Here is a 16,165-nt window from a genome sequence, read left to right on the forward strand (position 1 = left end):
TGTAATTATAAATACAATAAAACCAATGTCAAACTGTTGGCCTCCAAAATTCGGTTTTAATTTATTCCGTAAGTGCAGTTAGTATTGAAAATTATATAACCGTCGTAATATATTTTAATCGCGTCAAACTTTTGCATATTGTTTTATAACACGAGTATCGGGTTATTTTCGTGACTCAAGGTTAGCAATACTAATTTAATCAAGACTTGTCACAATAATAAGACACTAATATATTATTATGAATTTAATCAACTACATAATATAATATGCATGCAGTTGGTTATTTTTGTTACATTGCATATTGCATAATGTATGTACATAATTACTTGTTTAACCAAGTTCGCTGTGATAAAGAAGGTACTCGTATAATCAATAACATAATATTTAAATAAATAATTACTAAAAGCAAGTTATACAGTATACTGGCAATAAAACTATTCTGTTCGTCCTGTGACACACAGAGACATTATTAAACTACTTTATAAACTTAACACTACTAATCTATGCTCAACGTTTACACAGATTTTTAGTGTCCATTTTAGATTTCGATGTGCGCGTGCATGTAAACATTAAATATCACATTTTTATTTAAATAACTATAACTTCAAAACAAAGCTAGATAAAGATTGAATATAACTTCAAACAGAGGTGGACATAAATCTGATCTGGGCCAGGCGTTCTGTTGTTCCAGTGTGCAAGCACGGCTCGTCGTGGCACGTGTCCGGCGCGAGAGTGGCCCGCGCCGCCTACCGCGCCTTCTCCACCGAGCGGCTGGACTGCTGGCTGGCGGTGCACGTCGGCTTGGGACACGTCAATGTTACTCTTACAGGTGAGTTTTATAACGTTCTATTTCTGTCAGATAAATAAAATAAAATTTTAATCTAAGCCACGTGTCTTAATCTACCAAAATACATTCTGTCTTATACAGCAGTTTAGGCGCTGGTGTTTTGGTTTCAAAACTGTGATAAGGCAGAGTATGTCGTTTAGAGCTTAGAGTAGAGTCAGCAACGTATCTTGACCTTATATAATATGAGAACTTAGTGAAGGTCAATTTATATTATTATGATAGAATAGAGCAATTTTAAGAGTAAAGCGTGAAGAGTAAGAGTAAGCTAATTGAAAATAACAAATAAAGATTTTTTTTAGTTAGTAGCCCTAAATAAATTTAAATAACGATACAAATTCTAACAAAATATTCTTGAATAGGTACTCGTATGTTTAAGATTATTTTTTAGGTACTTACGTATTTTTTAAGAAACAATTCATCCCTGCCTCCTCACTCCCTTCTAAGGCGATCAGATCAACGATTCAAAGCTTGTTTTGATGCTGACATCATAGACCACTCCTCACTGCTGCTAGTTAACATGCATCACTTGTCTCGTACGCGTACTCTTAAAAATGTACCTCCCCTTGAATAAGTCTTAAGATACGAACGATTGCTTAATCGACCTTATATATGTTAACTATAGACAACATACAACAGCAATATAATGTGGCCATGCGTGATGGAATCATGATTGATGACCGAATAACCCAATCGTTACATTACTTATCAAGGTACGGAGAATAATTCAAGGCGCCGAAATAAATGTAACAGATAAAAATCTTATTTATCGGGGTGATGGTAATCCACATATTCAATGTCGTACCTTATACAGTGCCTTTGTTCCGTACATCGGTATTAAAAAATTGTGAATGAAATAAATCCAGTAATAACTTCTCAAGGGCAGCAAATAGCAACGCGTCTTATAACCAGAATTTTAATCCTATCTGCGGTTAATCATAGTTAGCGGCTTTTGTCACTACCATCAGGTAGACTACATGCTTTTTAGCTACTTCTATCTTTAAATACATTTTAAAAAATCGATTTCTACTTTCCCCCACACTAGGTTTTCCTGATAGAGAAACAAAACACTAAACACCTTCCGTACCAGAAATCTACATTCAAATCAAACCTGACAACCTCTGAATGTCACCGCTCCTCTGCGCATTCATATTTGACATTTATTTCCAGCACTCTCGTGGGGTAACACAACGACGGGTGACCCTGGAGTAGACTACAATGAACAGTTCCGATGGGAGGAAGCTGGTGCCATTCAAGAGTGGTATCGGGCGGGGCTGCTACGCGGACTGCCGTACCCCGTGCTGTCGGTGGCAGAACACTTTGCTGCCGAACATGAGGGGTTTGAATGGGGTGCCAAGTACCGTGCCGCTGGGTATACGACGACCACGCTGCTTTGGTAAGATATTTGCTCAGACAGACTCTAAAGTGGTGGGATATTCTCAGTATTCTTGTCAGTGGTTTCTTCACAACTGAAAGTTGTGCCTGCTTTAGTAGTCCGCGCTTGCTTTAATAGTTGCACTACTAATAAAGCAGGTATTCTACACGATTAAGGCAGTCTGTGATAACCATCTTAATCAAGTGTTCACATAAAATTAATTCATTTTTTTTTTTTTTTAATATTATTCCTATCTGAAGATCGTCCTTCTTAATCCCGCGTAGGACTCTCGGCCGAAAAGTCATAACTGTAGATAATATTTATTCTTAAAATTACTTTTGTTCTGGTATTTCTGTATGAGGTAGCACTCTTTGACTCAAATTAACATTTATAGTTACATGTTACATTCCAGGACCGCATTAGCACTATGGCTGTTGATGAATCTTCTCCTCGTGGTAGTTCCTCGCTATGGTGCGTACGCCATGGCGTCCTTAGGCGTCACGCTCTGCGCGGCCGCTGGAGGTTACTGGGCGTCGCTGCCCCACGATCCACTAGTCGTGAGGCTTGATGGAGCAATGCTGTTCTTCTCTTTGGGATGGTGCTTCTGGCTCGTCCTTATTTCAGGCATGTATTTAACATAAATAAATAAAATTTGCAATGTATTTGTAATTGCAATTATAATATAGATTCCTCCGAGTTTTTTAAAAATAATTAGCGTGATACTTTTTTTGTTTTGTATAAAATTACAAATACATATATAAAAATATGATTTTCGTTTCGTACAATAAAATTTCCTGTATTTCTTGATAGCAAAATATAACTCGACGCTCGCAAATCAAAAGCTTGATCTTCTCTGACTACATAAATCAAGTTCTGAGTTTTGATGCAAATGTATCCTGTTAATAATATCCCAATTTATCCCAGAGGTCACATTCTGATTTTAAAATTGCTTCTTTCAGGTGGCATATGCTTAGTCGTGGGCTTGTTGATAGCCGTCCTAGACTGGGTATGGCCTCACAAGTTTTCCACGGTACTGGAAGTCGACTACGACACGCCGTATGATCGACACGTGCTTATCGTGGACAGCCGGCAGAGGGCGCGGCCGCAGACACAAAGCTCCCTACCTTCTAGGATACTCAGGTAATGAAAAATGCTTCTATTGTATACACGAGACGACTTCTGTGTTCATTATTAACTCTTTATAATTCCACTGCTAAGCATCAGTCTACTCTCATAATCAGAAGGGTTTGACGTCATAGTTATAGTCCAGTTGTTCGTGGATTGGTAAATTTCACATACCTTTGAGTACCTTCTATTATTAGTACATCAAGATCCTACTTATGTGATGCGTAATACGATGTTAAGGATTACACTAGATCCCTACATTCAAATATCAACATTATTTTTGTGAGATTAGTTCTTGCTGTAAATATTCCAGGAGGCTATCGTCAAAGACCCGTGAGCCTGAACGTCAAGTTTCCATGTCGATAGTTAACGAGGGCGTAGACCGAGGACGAGACAACCCAGCCTTCCAGCACGAACAGCGGAAGCCCAACTCGCCGTGGCGGTACCCCTTGTTCCGGCGACAAATAGATCGGTAATTTTTATTAAATCTCTACCAATAGATATGTAACGCTATTAACCATAGTTGATAGCTCTATTGGTGACTGTATCATATAGGTGTTATCATGGGTGTAATTAGAGGTTTGTTATGGGAGAGAGGGGATGGAAATACATTGGCGTAGTCCAGGGCGGCAAAAACGTCAGCTAGCTTCTGAATTTGTTTATGGTAAGGGGGGTCCGGCACCCTTCCACCCATTTTCTATACACCCTTAACTCTTAAAATATTATCCTCTTAAACTTGGCAAATTGTACAAATTTGCATTATCATTTACTCTAACCACATTTTGGATATGTAGAGAATACCTAAAATAATGATTAAGTATTCTCTAAAGGTCTAAAATGTAGGTAAATGTACTTTTATCAATTAACGATGAATAAATCAAATGGAATTATTTTTTTACTTGAATAATCACTTGTTTTTGTTTCTATTTCTGTTTCAGGGTGGATTCAGCCTCAAGTTTAGGGTCGAGCATAAACGGCAACAGTTCTGGTATCAAAATGTCCCCGCTCGCGACAAGTCCGCCTTCAAACTCACTGGCCATGGCACCACATAGGTAAAAACAATTTTTTATAATCGCAAGTCAAAAACCGCTTTTGTAATTAAAATAAAAAATAGATTTATGTAAGAAGGGAACACTGGATAATCGCGCACTTTTTAATTTAAAACAGAAAATTAGCGAAGTCTTTATCATATTAAAATTTGTATTAGACAACCTTGCAAAGAATTATAACAAACAAATCATATTGATAATTAAATTGTAAAATTTTCCCTTCAGTATTTTGAAATAAATCACTTTCTACCTTCAATTGACCTCACTTTATCCCTTGAGTTGATTAATTCAGAAAACGGTTTGACCTATAAACGGTAAGATATTCCTTATTAAATTATGTCTTAACGTTTCACAGGTACCGTCCACAATTGCCTACGGAAAGAGTGAAGGATATGTGGTGATGAAGCGATAGACATTGCCCTAAAGTAGAACAATTTGTAAATTTCATAGTATTACAAAATTACTTCGTTAAAACTAAGGATCTCTGAAAAGAAATGTGAGCACAATGAAACCACGCGTTATTCATAAAATAAAATATTTTTATAAATTAATTATTTAGAAAGTCTTTGTAGAGGGAAAGTACCTAATTTATGTGGCCTACTCCTTAATCACATGTAAATATGTAACATAATAGTAGGAAAGTTCTTTAGTTTTGTTTAACCATCCAGTGTCATAAGTAACGTGTAAACTTAATAAACTAAACGTATTTTCGCATTAATTTCTGAATAATAGTTCGTGTAGTTATAAGTATTCGACTGCATCGACACACAAGTGAATGCTTTGTGCCATGTATTATGTAATCTGACACCTGGAAATTTTCAAGGACTACAATATGTTACTTTAACTATAATCACGTAGCTTTCTAAGTAGTTTGACTTACGCTCGTTATTATTAATCGATCTATCTAATATTTTGTATACCACACATCGACATTTGACAATTTCTGCGTAAAATTGTCAAGTTTCAATCTTCGGAAGGTAAAATTAGATAAATTGATTACTAAACGGGCTTTAACAAATCCGTTAACGAAATATTGCGACGAAAATTATTAAAATTTGTTTATATTTTGACTTAAAACACTAAAAATATTTTTTGAGAAATTATTCGATACCTCTTTATTTACCTTTCATTTTATTTACTTACAAAAGTCTAACATTTCTCTACAATTCGAAACTTTTCTCTCCGCGGTTTTGTTAATAAGTATTTTTCCTACGATAATATATTAAGCTAGTATGAAGTCATGTAGATGTTAATATTTAGCTGTAAGTTATTTATTTTGTATAATTTTGTAAAACGTATGCCTAGTTATAAATTCAAATGTGTTTGAGTAAGCTCCGAGAGAAGTCCTTGTGTAAAATACTGTCATTTTAATTTTAAAATTGTTAAACATTGAAATATGGTGTGAATTTAATATTAAATTAACTAAATAAAGGTTACCACAGTATTATGAGGTAGTAAAGGTATGTATATGTTTAAGTACGTAAGGATAAATTGATACTATTTTCTCTTCGTTGTATTGAGTAACGTGGTGTAAATAAATTCGAGAGACACTTTATTTGTACTTATTTCACGGTTTATTTAATAAAGGGATTTTGAAATTTTACTGATCAGATTTTGAATGAAATTGATACATGATCCCACATGATGATAAATTATAGAAACATAAAATAGAAGCTGAAAATGAAGCTACATGAATGTCGAATTGTTATTTGAAAATTTCTATGATTTAAAATGTTTTAAGACTTGTTTTCTTCGGTGTACTTACTACTCGACCCTATATTACAACGTGTACATAATAATATACTAGATTTTTGTTACCTTAAGAACTATAAGGACTAGTGGTATTAACCATATAAACAGTAAAACTGCGTCAATTAATGTTTAGAAAGTAAGTCACTAACATTTTCAATGTTGTAAAAATGTATTTACAATAGTGAACGTGTAAGTAATTTATGTTACCAGAGTTTTATTAATAATTATAACATGAGGATAGTAAAAAAATATTTATTGTGATAAAAATACACCAATTGAAAATTATGTTATTGTTTTATTTTATGTTTTATTAGAATTGAATAGATAGTTTACGAAATACAACAATAAAGAAGGCACTAAAAACATTATTAAGAATAAAAAAAACGATCTAAAGTTTACAAAATCACTGATTTGATTTCAAAAAAAAAAAAAAACTTTATACGAAAATAAAATTATTTTTAAACTTTTTTTTGTTATAAATAAAAGATGATATTTTACATTTATAAGCTATTTGAAACAAACCAATAAGCTAAGTTTGTTCCTTAACAAGATGCTCGAGGTTCAATTGACACAAAAATGCATTCCAGTTTACATAACCTTCGCGTATTAATGTTTCCGCGTCAGCCCATAACTTGCACTGCAAAGAAAATATTACAGAAATATTACAATGCTGCATTCACTAAATGAAATCATTTTGGTAAATGAATGCTTGATCGAGACGCCATAGAAATCGCAGATGTGGTTTTCTACCACTACCTTCGATCACTAATAAGAACTAGATACACAATCAGCGACAAAAAAATGGCGCGACGAAAAGAGCACCCAAATAGACATTTGGGTGCGCTTTAAGTTTAGTAGTGTTTGAACGTTCGGAGAATAAACATGCGTCAGTGCTCGTTCAAAACTACAAAAATCACACGTCTAGTACGCTAACAAATGACGGAATATCGTATTTTCGGTAAGTATTATTATTATAAGTAGGTAATTGCTATCACTCAATTATAAATACTGCTATTTCGTTCGTAAATAATTTATTTTTAAGTTTTAAAAATTATCAACAAAAATCAACAGAATGTATAAACCATTTAAATTGTAAAGTCTGTTACTAAACGTACAATTCTTACTATTGCAAGCCCACTTGATTTGTTCGGGTTACATGGTGACTCTGTTCTAACTTGAATGGAGACGCTATTGTTTTATATTTTTTTCTTTAATTTAATTATTTTTTTTTTCTTTTTTTTGTTATATAAAAATATTTGTTTTGTATAATAATTAAACATAGGCAATGAGTAAATAGTAAATGAGTGAAATTAAATTATTAAGTAAATTATTATTTAATATATTTTATGATGTCTTTTCATCCAACTGCCGCGACAATAGTCATAGAATTATTATAATAAAGTCTATTGTCGAAAGATACACTGAAATAAGATTGCTTAACATAGCCAAAAAAGATACGGAAAAAAAATAAAAATCCATCGTAAAGACTGTTTTCCAATAAACTCACTTTATTCAAGGGAATTAATGGCATCCTGTTGATTCCATATTTTTATTTTTACTCGACTGCCAAGGAAGGGTTATGTTTTTTGCACGTATCTTGTATGTATCTTTATAAGCGGACTTTAGCTGCACTGCATTTTATTCCCTCGGATCTAACATACGGCTGGGTGAATTTCGACAGTTAAGGTGTCATTATATTCGTCTCAAATATCCAAATGTCCTTAGATAGGTGTTGGAAAAAACTCTAAATTTAAGAAGAAATATACAACGGATTTCTGTCACTACAAAGTAAGCAAGTAATTTAATTAAAATAATCAAAAACCCGACTGCACTATAAAGGCTGAAGTAGAATTTTCAAAAACAGTGAAATAGGCGTTTCATCATTTTTTAGCAAGAAAGCCAAAAAAAAGTTTTATAATAGGTATCTGCTTCAAAAACAAAAGATGTTCAAACAATATTATCCTATTTTATCTTCGTAGGGCTCATTTACGCTATATTAAGAACCTATGTGTAAAATTCCAGCACGCTAAAGATCCGCGGTTTCCCTTTACGTTGGTGTCTGGCGCAGCAACTTACGCATTTAGTCAGACAGTCACCTCGATACACATGTATATATCATATAATATGTGTGTAATCACCTTTTAATTTCCTTTATTTTGATACCCCACTCCATAGTTTTGGTTAACTTTTTTTAAAACGTGTTACTATTTCGGAAAAACATCCACCATTTACGATTTATAGAATATATAACTTCAGTAATTCAAAGTTCTAGTAATTATTTTATATTGTTAGGGGTAGAATTTCATTATTTTTATCCAACAAGCCAGATACAAAATTTCATAGTGTTTGCGTCAAAATTGACGGTTGTTCAAATTAACTTTTAACCCTTATTTTGCCCTCTATGGGGTTGATTTTTCGGAAAGGGATAAATAGGTGTGTCTTTATTCCTATCCAGAAAGCCAAATACTAAATTTTACAGAAGTTGCTTCAAAATTAAAGGATTTGAAAAAAACTGTCATCCCCTGTTTTACCCTCTTAGGGGTAGAATTTCCAAAAGGCCTTTCTTAGTACTTATTTACGCTATATAGCGAACCCATGTGCAAAATTTCAGAACTCTAAATTAAGCGGTTTTGGCTGTACGTTGATTTCTGAAAAATGAAAAAATCATTTAGTCAGTCAGTCACCTTGCTATTTTATATATATACAAATTATATGTTTTTATAATCTCCGTTTAATTTCCTTTCATTTGATATCATACTCGATAGGTTCGGTTAACTTTTTTTGAAATATTACTATTTCGCGCCAAAAATCCGCCATCTTGATTTTTTTTTTCTAACACCTATCTAAGGACACTCGGGTCATTGAGACGAATATAATGACACCTTAATTGTCGACATTCATCCAGCCGTTTGTTAGATCCGATCAAATAAATAAAGGCAAACATACAAGATACGCGCGAAAAACATAACCCTTCCTTGGCAGTCAGGTAAAAATAATTGAAATAAATGTTGGTTTACTACATATTTATTTAGTCGTGGGCAATATATTTCGTTGGATAACGGCGTAAACAGCTTGTTGATTTTTTAATTAAATTACTTTTATTTGGTTATATTTTAATTTTAAACTTATTATATTTTTATTATAATAAATTGTGACTGCATATTACTTACTTTCATTGATAAATTATTATTATGTTCATTAAAATTAATTACTTCGACCTAATAAAAATATTAAAAGTAATGACAGTTCGTCTCCACTAATTCCTTGTCCAAGTGACAAACCACGGTCGTCAATTTTTTTTTTTCTTTGTTTTTAGCGTCAATTTGACGCCACTTTTTAAGTTCATTTTTGTATGGGATTGTGTATCTAGTTCTTATTAGTGATCGAAGACCACTACCCTTTACTATCAAATATTATGACATGACACCCAGCACTGGAGGGGCGGCCGGTTAGTGTCAAGTCGATGGTAACCTCCGACCGGAGCGCACGCGCTGCACGTGCTCGGTGGAACGTCTTTTGCCGTTTTCATTGTTAAATCATAATTATAAATTAATGATTATGATTATTTGTGAGTTCATAGTGTTACTTTTCGGCTTAACAATTTCACTCCTCGTCCTTATACCCAAGATCCGCCTATACCTTCGTCAAGAGTCTTGCGATATTGCTTACAAAATTAGTAAACTGTAATTGTCTTTTTCTAGTTTACCTGTCATTTTATAATAAAGAAATAATTTTATGTATAGTAATTATATACCTCAACATCTTTCACAGGTGGTGCATGTCGCACAACTTTCATATAGTCGTCCTCGGTGAGACTAAACACGGGGCGGGTTTGGAAGTCCAAAAACTGCATCAAATCTTCGTACTGAATGTTGCATTTGTCATCCTTTTCCAGCCTGTATCAAAATCAACCAAAAACGTGTTTATTTTTAATAAATTGCGTATTTCAAGATTAAATTGAGACACACTTTAATTGCACTTGATGAGATGTTCAGTAAAAAGAAAGCGTTTCAATAGGTAAGTACTATTTATTTATTTTTTACTACTTTTACTATTTATTTATAGATACTTAGCACGTCTAAGTTATTTCTAGTCTTGGAATGCTCGAGTCGTATTCTTGAAAACTAAAATTCATTATGTAATATACTTTTGAGATACTAAATGTTATTTTTTACTATTATTACCAAATCAATATTTTTAACAAATTATATATTATTCAATACCAAGTCAAGTCGGTTTTACATTGATTTACAAAGCAGCTCGGGTGCAGCGTTGCAGACATGCGACATCTGTAATCAACCCCAGATAAGATTAGACCTGAAGTCGGCCACAGATGTGCAGCTACCGCTGAGGATTAAGCTGACACGCCTCGGTAAAGTAAGTCTCCTTTACCACACCCTTCAAACCAGAACACAGCAGCGTTTAACACTGCTGTTGTTAGGCAGATATAGATGTAGTGGTGGTGCCGCCGGAGTCGAACCATAAAGGATTCTACTACGTTTATAACGTAGTGTTACCCTGGTTACAGACTCACGCCGAGAACCCCCGACAACACCGGAGGTGCGTGAATGTGATAGATTTCTTGCCTTCACGTTCTTGCGCTCGCCTCTTCTCCGATCGGTGTCTGTATTTTCCCCGCTTCAAAAAGTCGGGCTAGAAAAGAGAACGATATCACATTCTCCTTCGGTTTCAGTGCGACCATAACTTTATATGTTGTTGTTGTAGATAAAGCCGCTGCATCGACGTCCATTCCGGATGACGGTCGAATGCGAATAAGAAGGCATGAGTCTAGATGCCTTCACGGTTCTCGCGTAATTTCTCGACGAGATTTCTCTGCGAGACTTCTCGCGTCAGTAGCCGGCTATAGGTCAACTCACACTTGCAGCATGCAGTCCATGAGGTCGGTGCTGAGCGGCAGGCGGTGCGCGCGCAGCAGCTGGCGGAGCCGCGCGGCCGGCAGCGCGCCCGCGCCGCCCGCGTCCGCGTGCAGCAGGCCTTCACGTAGCCGCTCGCGATCGTCCCACAGACCACGCGTCAGCTCCGTGAACACTAGCGATCTGATTACCACGTCACAATATAGAAGGTTTTGATAATGTGCGTTAATGAACAAATTGTAGTATACGGATTGGATTTTACAAATGTGCATGGATAAACAAATCTGAAACTACGAGTATAACGAATAGCGAAAAATATATATCTTATGAGTAATTTCGAAATTACTAAAACTATGTACTACTAAAATATTCACTTTGAATAGCAGGCGTGAAGCCTACCGTCAGGACCACAACGAGCGGTATTCGCGTATAGTCCGCGTAAAACTGCTAGTCTACTCTGGATATATAAATAAATTGCGTTGCCATAGCAAATTTTATAACTATACTTGCTTGTAACAACTTCAGAACGGACTAACAATTTGGCACGGCCTAAACCCCAGACCAGAGATAAGAGGGACCCATGCAGGGTTTCCCCCCACGAAGCGTCGGCCCTAACGGAAGCTTTGTCAAAATAACCCTTTACAGATACATACATTTATACTTGTTATAATCATTTAACATTTGCTACTCGTGTCTTTAAACTGTAATACTAAATACTACTACTACTGTAGCTACTGGACTAAATTTCGCAAATTGTACAAACCTGATCATTTCACGCCTCGGGCTTTTTTCCTTCCCTGGATCTCCGCAAAAGTGCCGAATAAGCGTCAAAAATTCATGCTCCGTCATCTTTTCACACATGATCTCCTTTAACGCTTGTCTGTAAATTAAATATTTTTGTCAGGAACAAAGTCAAATTCTTTCTACAAACAATAACAAAACTATAAATCGAAACTTACTTAAAGCATCGCACAGACATGAGCTCCTTTTTATTTGGCACGACGGCATCCATATATTTCGCTACGAAATTTTTGTATCCATTCTCTTGAGAAACTAAAACTCGGCGAATCTTGTCCATTATAAGCGCAATATTGGCCATCGGATACTGTCGGAGAAAATGCAAAGCGATTTTGGAAACAAACTAGAAAAACGATTTTGAACGGGCGTAAGGTCAAAAGGTCGAAGACACAAAAGTCGCCAACCAGGCTTCTTAAACAGACTTAATTTTTTTCGGAAATATTTATTCTGTATTTATGGACAGCGTTCGAAAAGAACAGTCAAAATTTTGGGAAATCTCTCATGATAAATTCAATAAATTCAAGACTATAAATACGGAATAACCGTAATTATAATTTGGCAATACTTATTGTAACAAATTCTTTCAAAGTCATTCAGTCAAAAACATTGACTGGTTTCATTTTCATCTTACCTCAGTAGCATGAATTTCCATGTACCGCAAAGCGTACTCATCAGCGGCTATGAGTCTGAAACGGTGTTTGTTGATGACTAGCTCGTTGCCGACCCACATGTCTTTATCCGTATAAGCTGCAGGTTCATTTGGTACAAAGAAATTTACATCTGGCAAATACATTTTGTCACGACGGAAGAATTTGCCACCCTGCAAATGTCAAGATAAACTTATTTTAGACATAGTCTTTAAGAATACCATGTCCTCAAGTAACTCCTATTTTAAGTGTTGATTCCGAAAAAAAATACTAAAAGCGTTATCTTTTAGTATTTTTTTTCGGAATCAACACTTAAAATAGGAGTCACGTAAAAATGTTTTTCTAAACTTCCAAAATGTTTAATATTTATCGTATAATAAATTTTCATTATATTGTAATGAGATAAATTAATGCTTACCTTAAACCCAGAATTACGTTCACCGAGCTCAAAAATTCCAATTGTATCATCACATAAAAAGTATTTAATGATAAAATATCGACGACTGTCTTCAGGATTATCGTTGATGAGGCGAGCGGCAAAACGAAGAATATGCGAATCGAACCCAATCCTACAATCAATATTGAAATTGAAGTGAATTTTGCAAGACAAATTGAAAAATATATATCTAGTTAAGATTAGTTCTTGCCTGTCTTTATTGAGGAACTTTATGAAATCCCGATGTGGTGCTTTAGGCTCCACAGTTCGGCAATTCTCAGCGGAATCGTCATAAGAGCCGTACCCGTTCCATGGGGGTAATTGACGATCAGCTACACTTGTACTGATACATTCCGAGCCTTCATCTTTTGGTAACGGAAGTGGAGTGAACGCGTCTAAACAAATATTAAATAGATAGTTTGAAGAAAATATATTGAAACAAATATAATACAAGAGAATAGGAGATAACAAGTTGTTACTGAGAATAGACCCGTGCCAAACAACGATAGAGTAATAGGGAGATGGTAATGGTGATAACATGTTGTCTTAACTATGGCATACCATATAGAAACAAGAAAAGCGGCTAGGATTAAGAAACACTATAACTAGTTTACAATTTTTTGATAGATCCCAATATGCTTAGAGAAATGAATGCCATTGGAGTTCTAGAGGAATTAAATAATTTAAGGTTTTTCGGATAACCAAACTAACCAAATCCATAAGTAACCCGATAATATTCTTTAGTGAAAGCATCGCAATCGGTCAAAACAACTTTCCGTCCAAACACATTTACTACTGCTCCGATACTCAGATCGGCGGGACTGTACGATGCGACCTTTGGTCCACCGGTCATTTCTACATGCGAAGGAATTTTCTGGAAAAAAAAATAAAGATGGTTCCAATAATTGCTTACAGTATCAACAACCCAAAAGGCTTACTTACCACCGTAACAATTTCTTTTACACTACAACATCGACTAAAAATATTTTATGTAAAATTACCCTTGGTAGTCTCATTCTCTTCAAAAACATAGGTCCCGCCTCCATACCAGAATTTGGTGGAAGCACTTCTTTTATTTCCATAGTATCGTCAGCTAAAAAGTAATGTATTTCTAAGTGGTGCAAAGTACCGAATGTGGCATCTCGATCATCCCAATAACCATAAAATCTGCAATAAAAAACTTTATCTAAAATAACACGATGAAATATAACATTTTGATTTAAGTAGAAATAAATGGATCACTTTTAAAGTGCATGAAAGAGGTCTCGAACGGAATATATTTTTCACTTTCAATATATTTTAAAATTAAAAACAATATACCACCTTAAAACCTGTCTATCAAAATCCAAAAATTGTTTAAATGGCCTGTGCTTAGGTTCGCCCCTGTTATCCGGAGTTCTCTGGGAACAAAAAAAAACAAATATTGCTTAAAATATATTACCAACCTAGTCCTATTATTACTATTATTAAATAACTAAAATGACTTACCTCAATCGCATCAGGCCAAGGTATGGGGTCCGGAACGTTGATGCCAAGACGATTTAGGAATACTCTTGTGAAATTATCACAATTGACGATCTAAAGAAATTAACAATTGAATCGTTAAACAAGAAATCATAGGATTTAACAAGTCCGAAACCTCACTTTATGAGTACTTTGATTGTAAATGTTATTTACCTTGAATACTTTACCAAAAAATGTTACTTCACGTCCGATATTTAAATCTAATACGTCAAAATACGTATCGTAACTGAACGGCAGGCGAATTCTCTGACGACTGATCATTGTGCCTGGAAGCATTCATCTATTATATAATTTATTACATATCTTCTAACAATCCCAGCTTAGTAAATTAAGATTTATAGACATTTTCAAGTTGAAAAGACAAAAAACATAAAAAATGCGTGTACACAAGTAAGAAGTTATACTTCTTGGACGATTTCAATGCAGTAGACAAAAATAAGTACAAAAATAATATATGTGTCACTTCGGATCGCGTTACTTCGACACACTTTAAAAATTTAGTTTGTTCTCCCAAGCGCATGAAAAAGGATAAATTTAACTTTAAATAGCAATTTACGCGATTACCCTGAGATAGTCCGCTGTTTTCGGTCTTCGGTTCCACGACCTTAATTGTACCATCTTCGAGAAAGAAAAATATGTCCACCTTGCGCAGAATATGATTACCCGAGCGCATCTCGTGAAGTGATTGTTGGAAAAATGCTTTGAAGCGCAAAATCTAAACATAATAGAAAATAATAAGAACATAATATGAACATGTATGTTATAAGTAATCACTCATCCAATTTTAATTAACTTTTATGTAATTTATTTAGTTTATATGGTTCACTTATAGTTTATAAAGCTTTTGGACCCGATTAGGTAGGCGTAGTGTCGAGATCTTTGTGCAACAGGACATTTGCTTGAGCTCATGAGCTGACTACTCAGTGTATATTTTTAAATAAATTGTGGTGTATTGTTTCTGTAAATGAAAAAAACCTTTAAGATAAGAAGAAATAAAATGAAATCATCATACATTTTTATCAAACATAATCCAGGTGGGCAAATCCGGCGCTTGCTTACGACAATACAAAGACGGTACTCGATTTATTCCCTCAGGTTTGTCGACCAGCATGTTCACCTTATCGATGGAGGTGAATATTGGGCGAACGCCGAAGCTCTTCTTCCCTATCTGTTAACAAAGAGAAAATAAATGGCATATATTGCAGACTGCTATAAAAATGCTGAAGACACTGAAAATCTGGTTTTTGTTCAAAGATATAACAAGTAAGCATGAGAAGTACAAGGTAGAACCTTAATTTACCACCTGTAAAAAACGAGTATATAAATGCGGGAAAAGGTAATAAAGCTTACCATGGGATTAGTGCCATATCCAGGCAAGAGAGGCAGTCTTGGATTTCGAATCGCCATTTTTACCGCTCGTTTTCTAGTTATCTAGCTATTAGGTATATAATAAATAAGACAGCACGACTAAATATAACTATAAAATATAACAATATATAAAGGTAACTAAATTATTACACAAATATGCAAAACAATGTATGAAAGTCAACGATAACATTTAATAAATAACGTATCCATAACAACATATTTTTTGATGTTCCATCATTTTGTGACGCCACACTCATTTAAAACTAAACATTGGACGAACACGGTGAAATCTGTAAAAATAATATAGCATTAGGATTAAAACTTACTAACAGAAAATTTTAGATTACTATCTATTTATCAATAATAAGCTGCT

General features: G+C 34.6%; 2 protein-coding genes across 4 annotated transcripts in view; one reads left to right on the plus strand and one right to left on the minus strand.

Moving 5' to 3' along the window:
* mol (dual oxidase maturation factor 1 mol) overlaps nucleotides 1-6,430 on the plus strand; it is a 68,201-nt gene extending 61,771 nt beyond the window's left edge. For all 3 annotated transcript variants that reach the window (XM_073093194.1, XM_073093195.1, XM_073093196.1), the window contains 7 exons: nucleotides 692-829; nucleotides 2,015-2,240; nucleotides 2,632-2,843; nucleotides 3,179-3,359; nucleotides 3,658-3,816; nucleotides 4,283-4,396; nucleotides 4,749-6,430. In XM_073093194.1, coding sequence (XP_072949295.1) covers nucleotides 692-829; nucleotides 2,015-2,240; nucleotides 2,632-2,843; nucleotides 3,179-3,359; nucleotides 3,658-3,816; nucleotides 4,283-4,396; nucleotides 4,749-4,794 — 1,076 coding nt within the window. In that variant the 3' untranslated portion in view covers nucleotides 4,795-6,430. The remainder of the gene's footprint in view (nucleotides 1-691; nucleotides 830-2,014; nucleotides 2,241-2,631; nucleotides 2,844-3,178; nucleotides 3,360-3,657; nucleotides 3,817-4,282; nucleotides 4,397-4,748) is intronic.
* A 159-nt stretch (nucleotides 6,431-6,589) lies between these two features.
* On the minus strand, nucleotides 6,590-16,019 carry LOC140757188 (EF-hand domain-containing family member C2). The gene is made up of 16 exons (XM_073092726.1): nucleotides 15,775-16,019; nucleotides 15,437-15,592; nucleotides 14,989-15,139; nucleotides 14,578-14,690; nucleotides 14,389-14,478; nucleotides 14,224-14,300; nucleotides 13,902-14,067; nucleotides 13,612-13,774; nucleotides 13,112-13,295; nucleotides 12,883-13,033; nucleotides 12,449-12,637; nucleotides 11,979-12,124; nucleotides 11,783-11,899; nucleotides 11,023-11,202; nucleotides 9,900-10,041; nucleotides 6,590-6,782 (listed from the first exon to the last, which is right to left on the minus strand). Exons 1-16 carry the CDS (start codon nucleotides 15,829-15,831, stop codon nucleotides 6,675-6,677), a joined length of 2,190 nt encoding a protein of 729 aa, XP_072948827.1. The 5' UTR covers nucleotides 15,832-16,019; the 3' UTR covers nucleotides 6,590-6,674.
* Between the last annotated feature and the right edge of the window lie 146 nt (nucleotides 16,020-16,165).

This window comes from Epargyreus clarus, unplaced genomic scaffold (assembly GCF_041222505.1).
Source record: "Epargyreus clarus isolate Ecla_fem2 unplaced genomic scaffold, WU_Ecla_fem_2.2 ptg000004l, whole genome shotgun sequence".
NCBI lineage: Eukaryota > Metazoa > Arthropoda > Insecta > Lepidoptera > Hesperiidae > Epargyreus > Epargyreus clarus.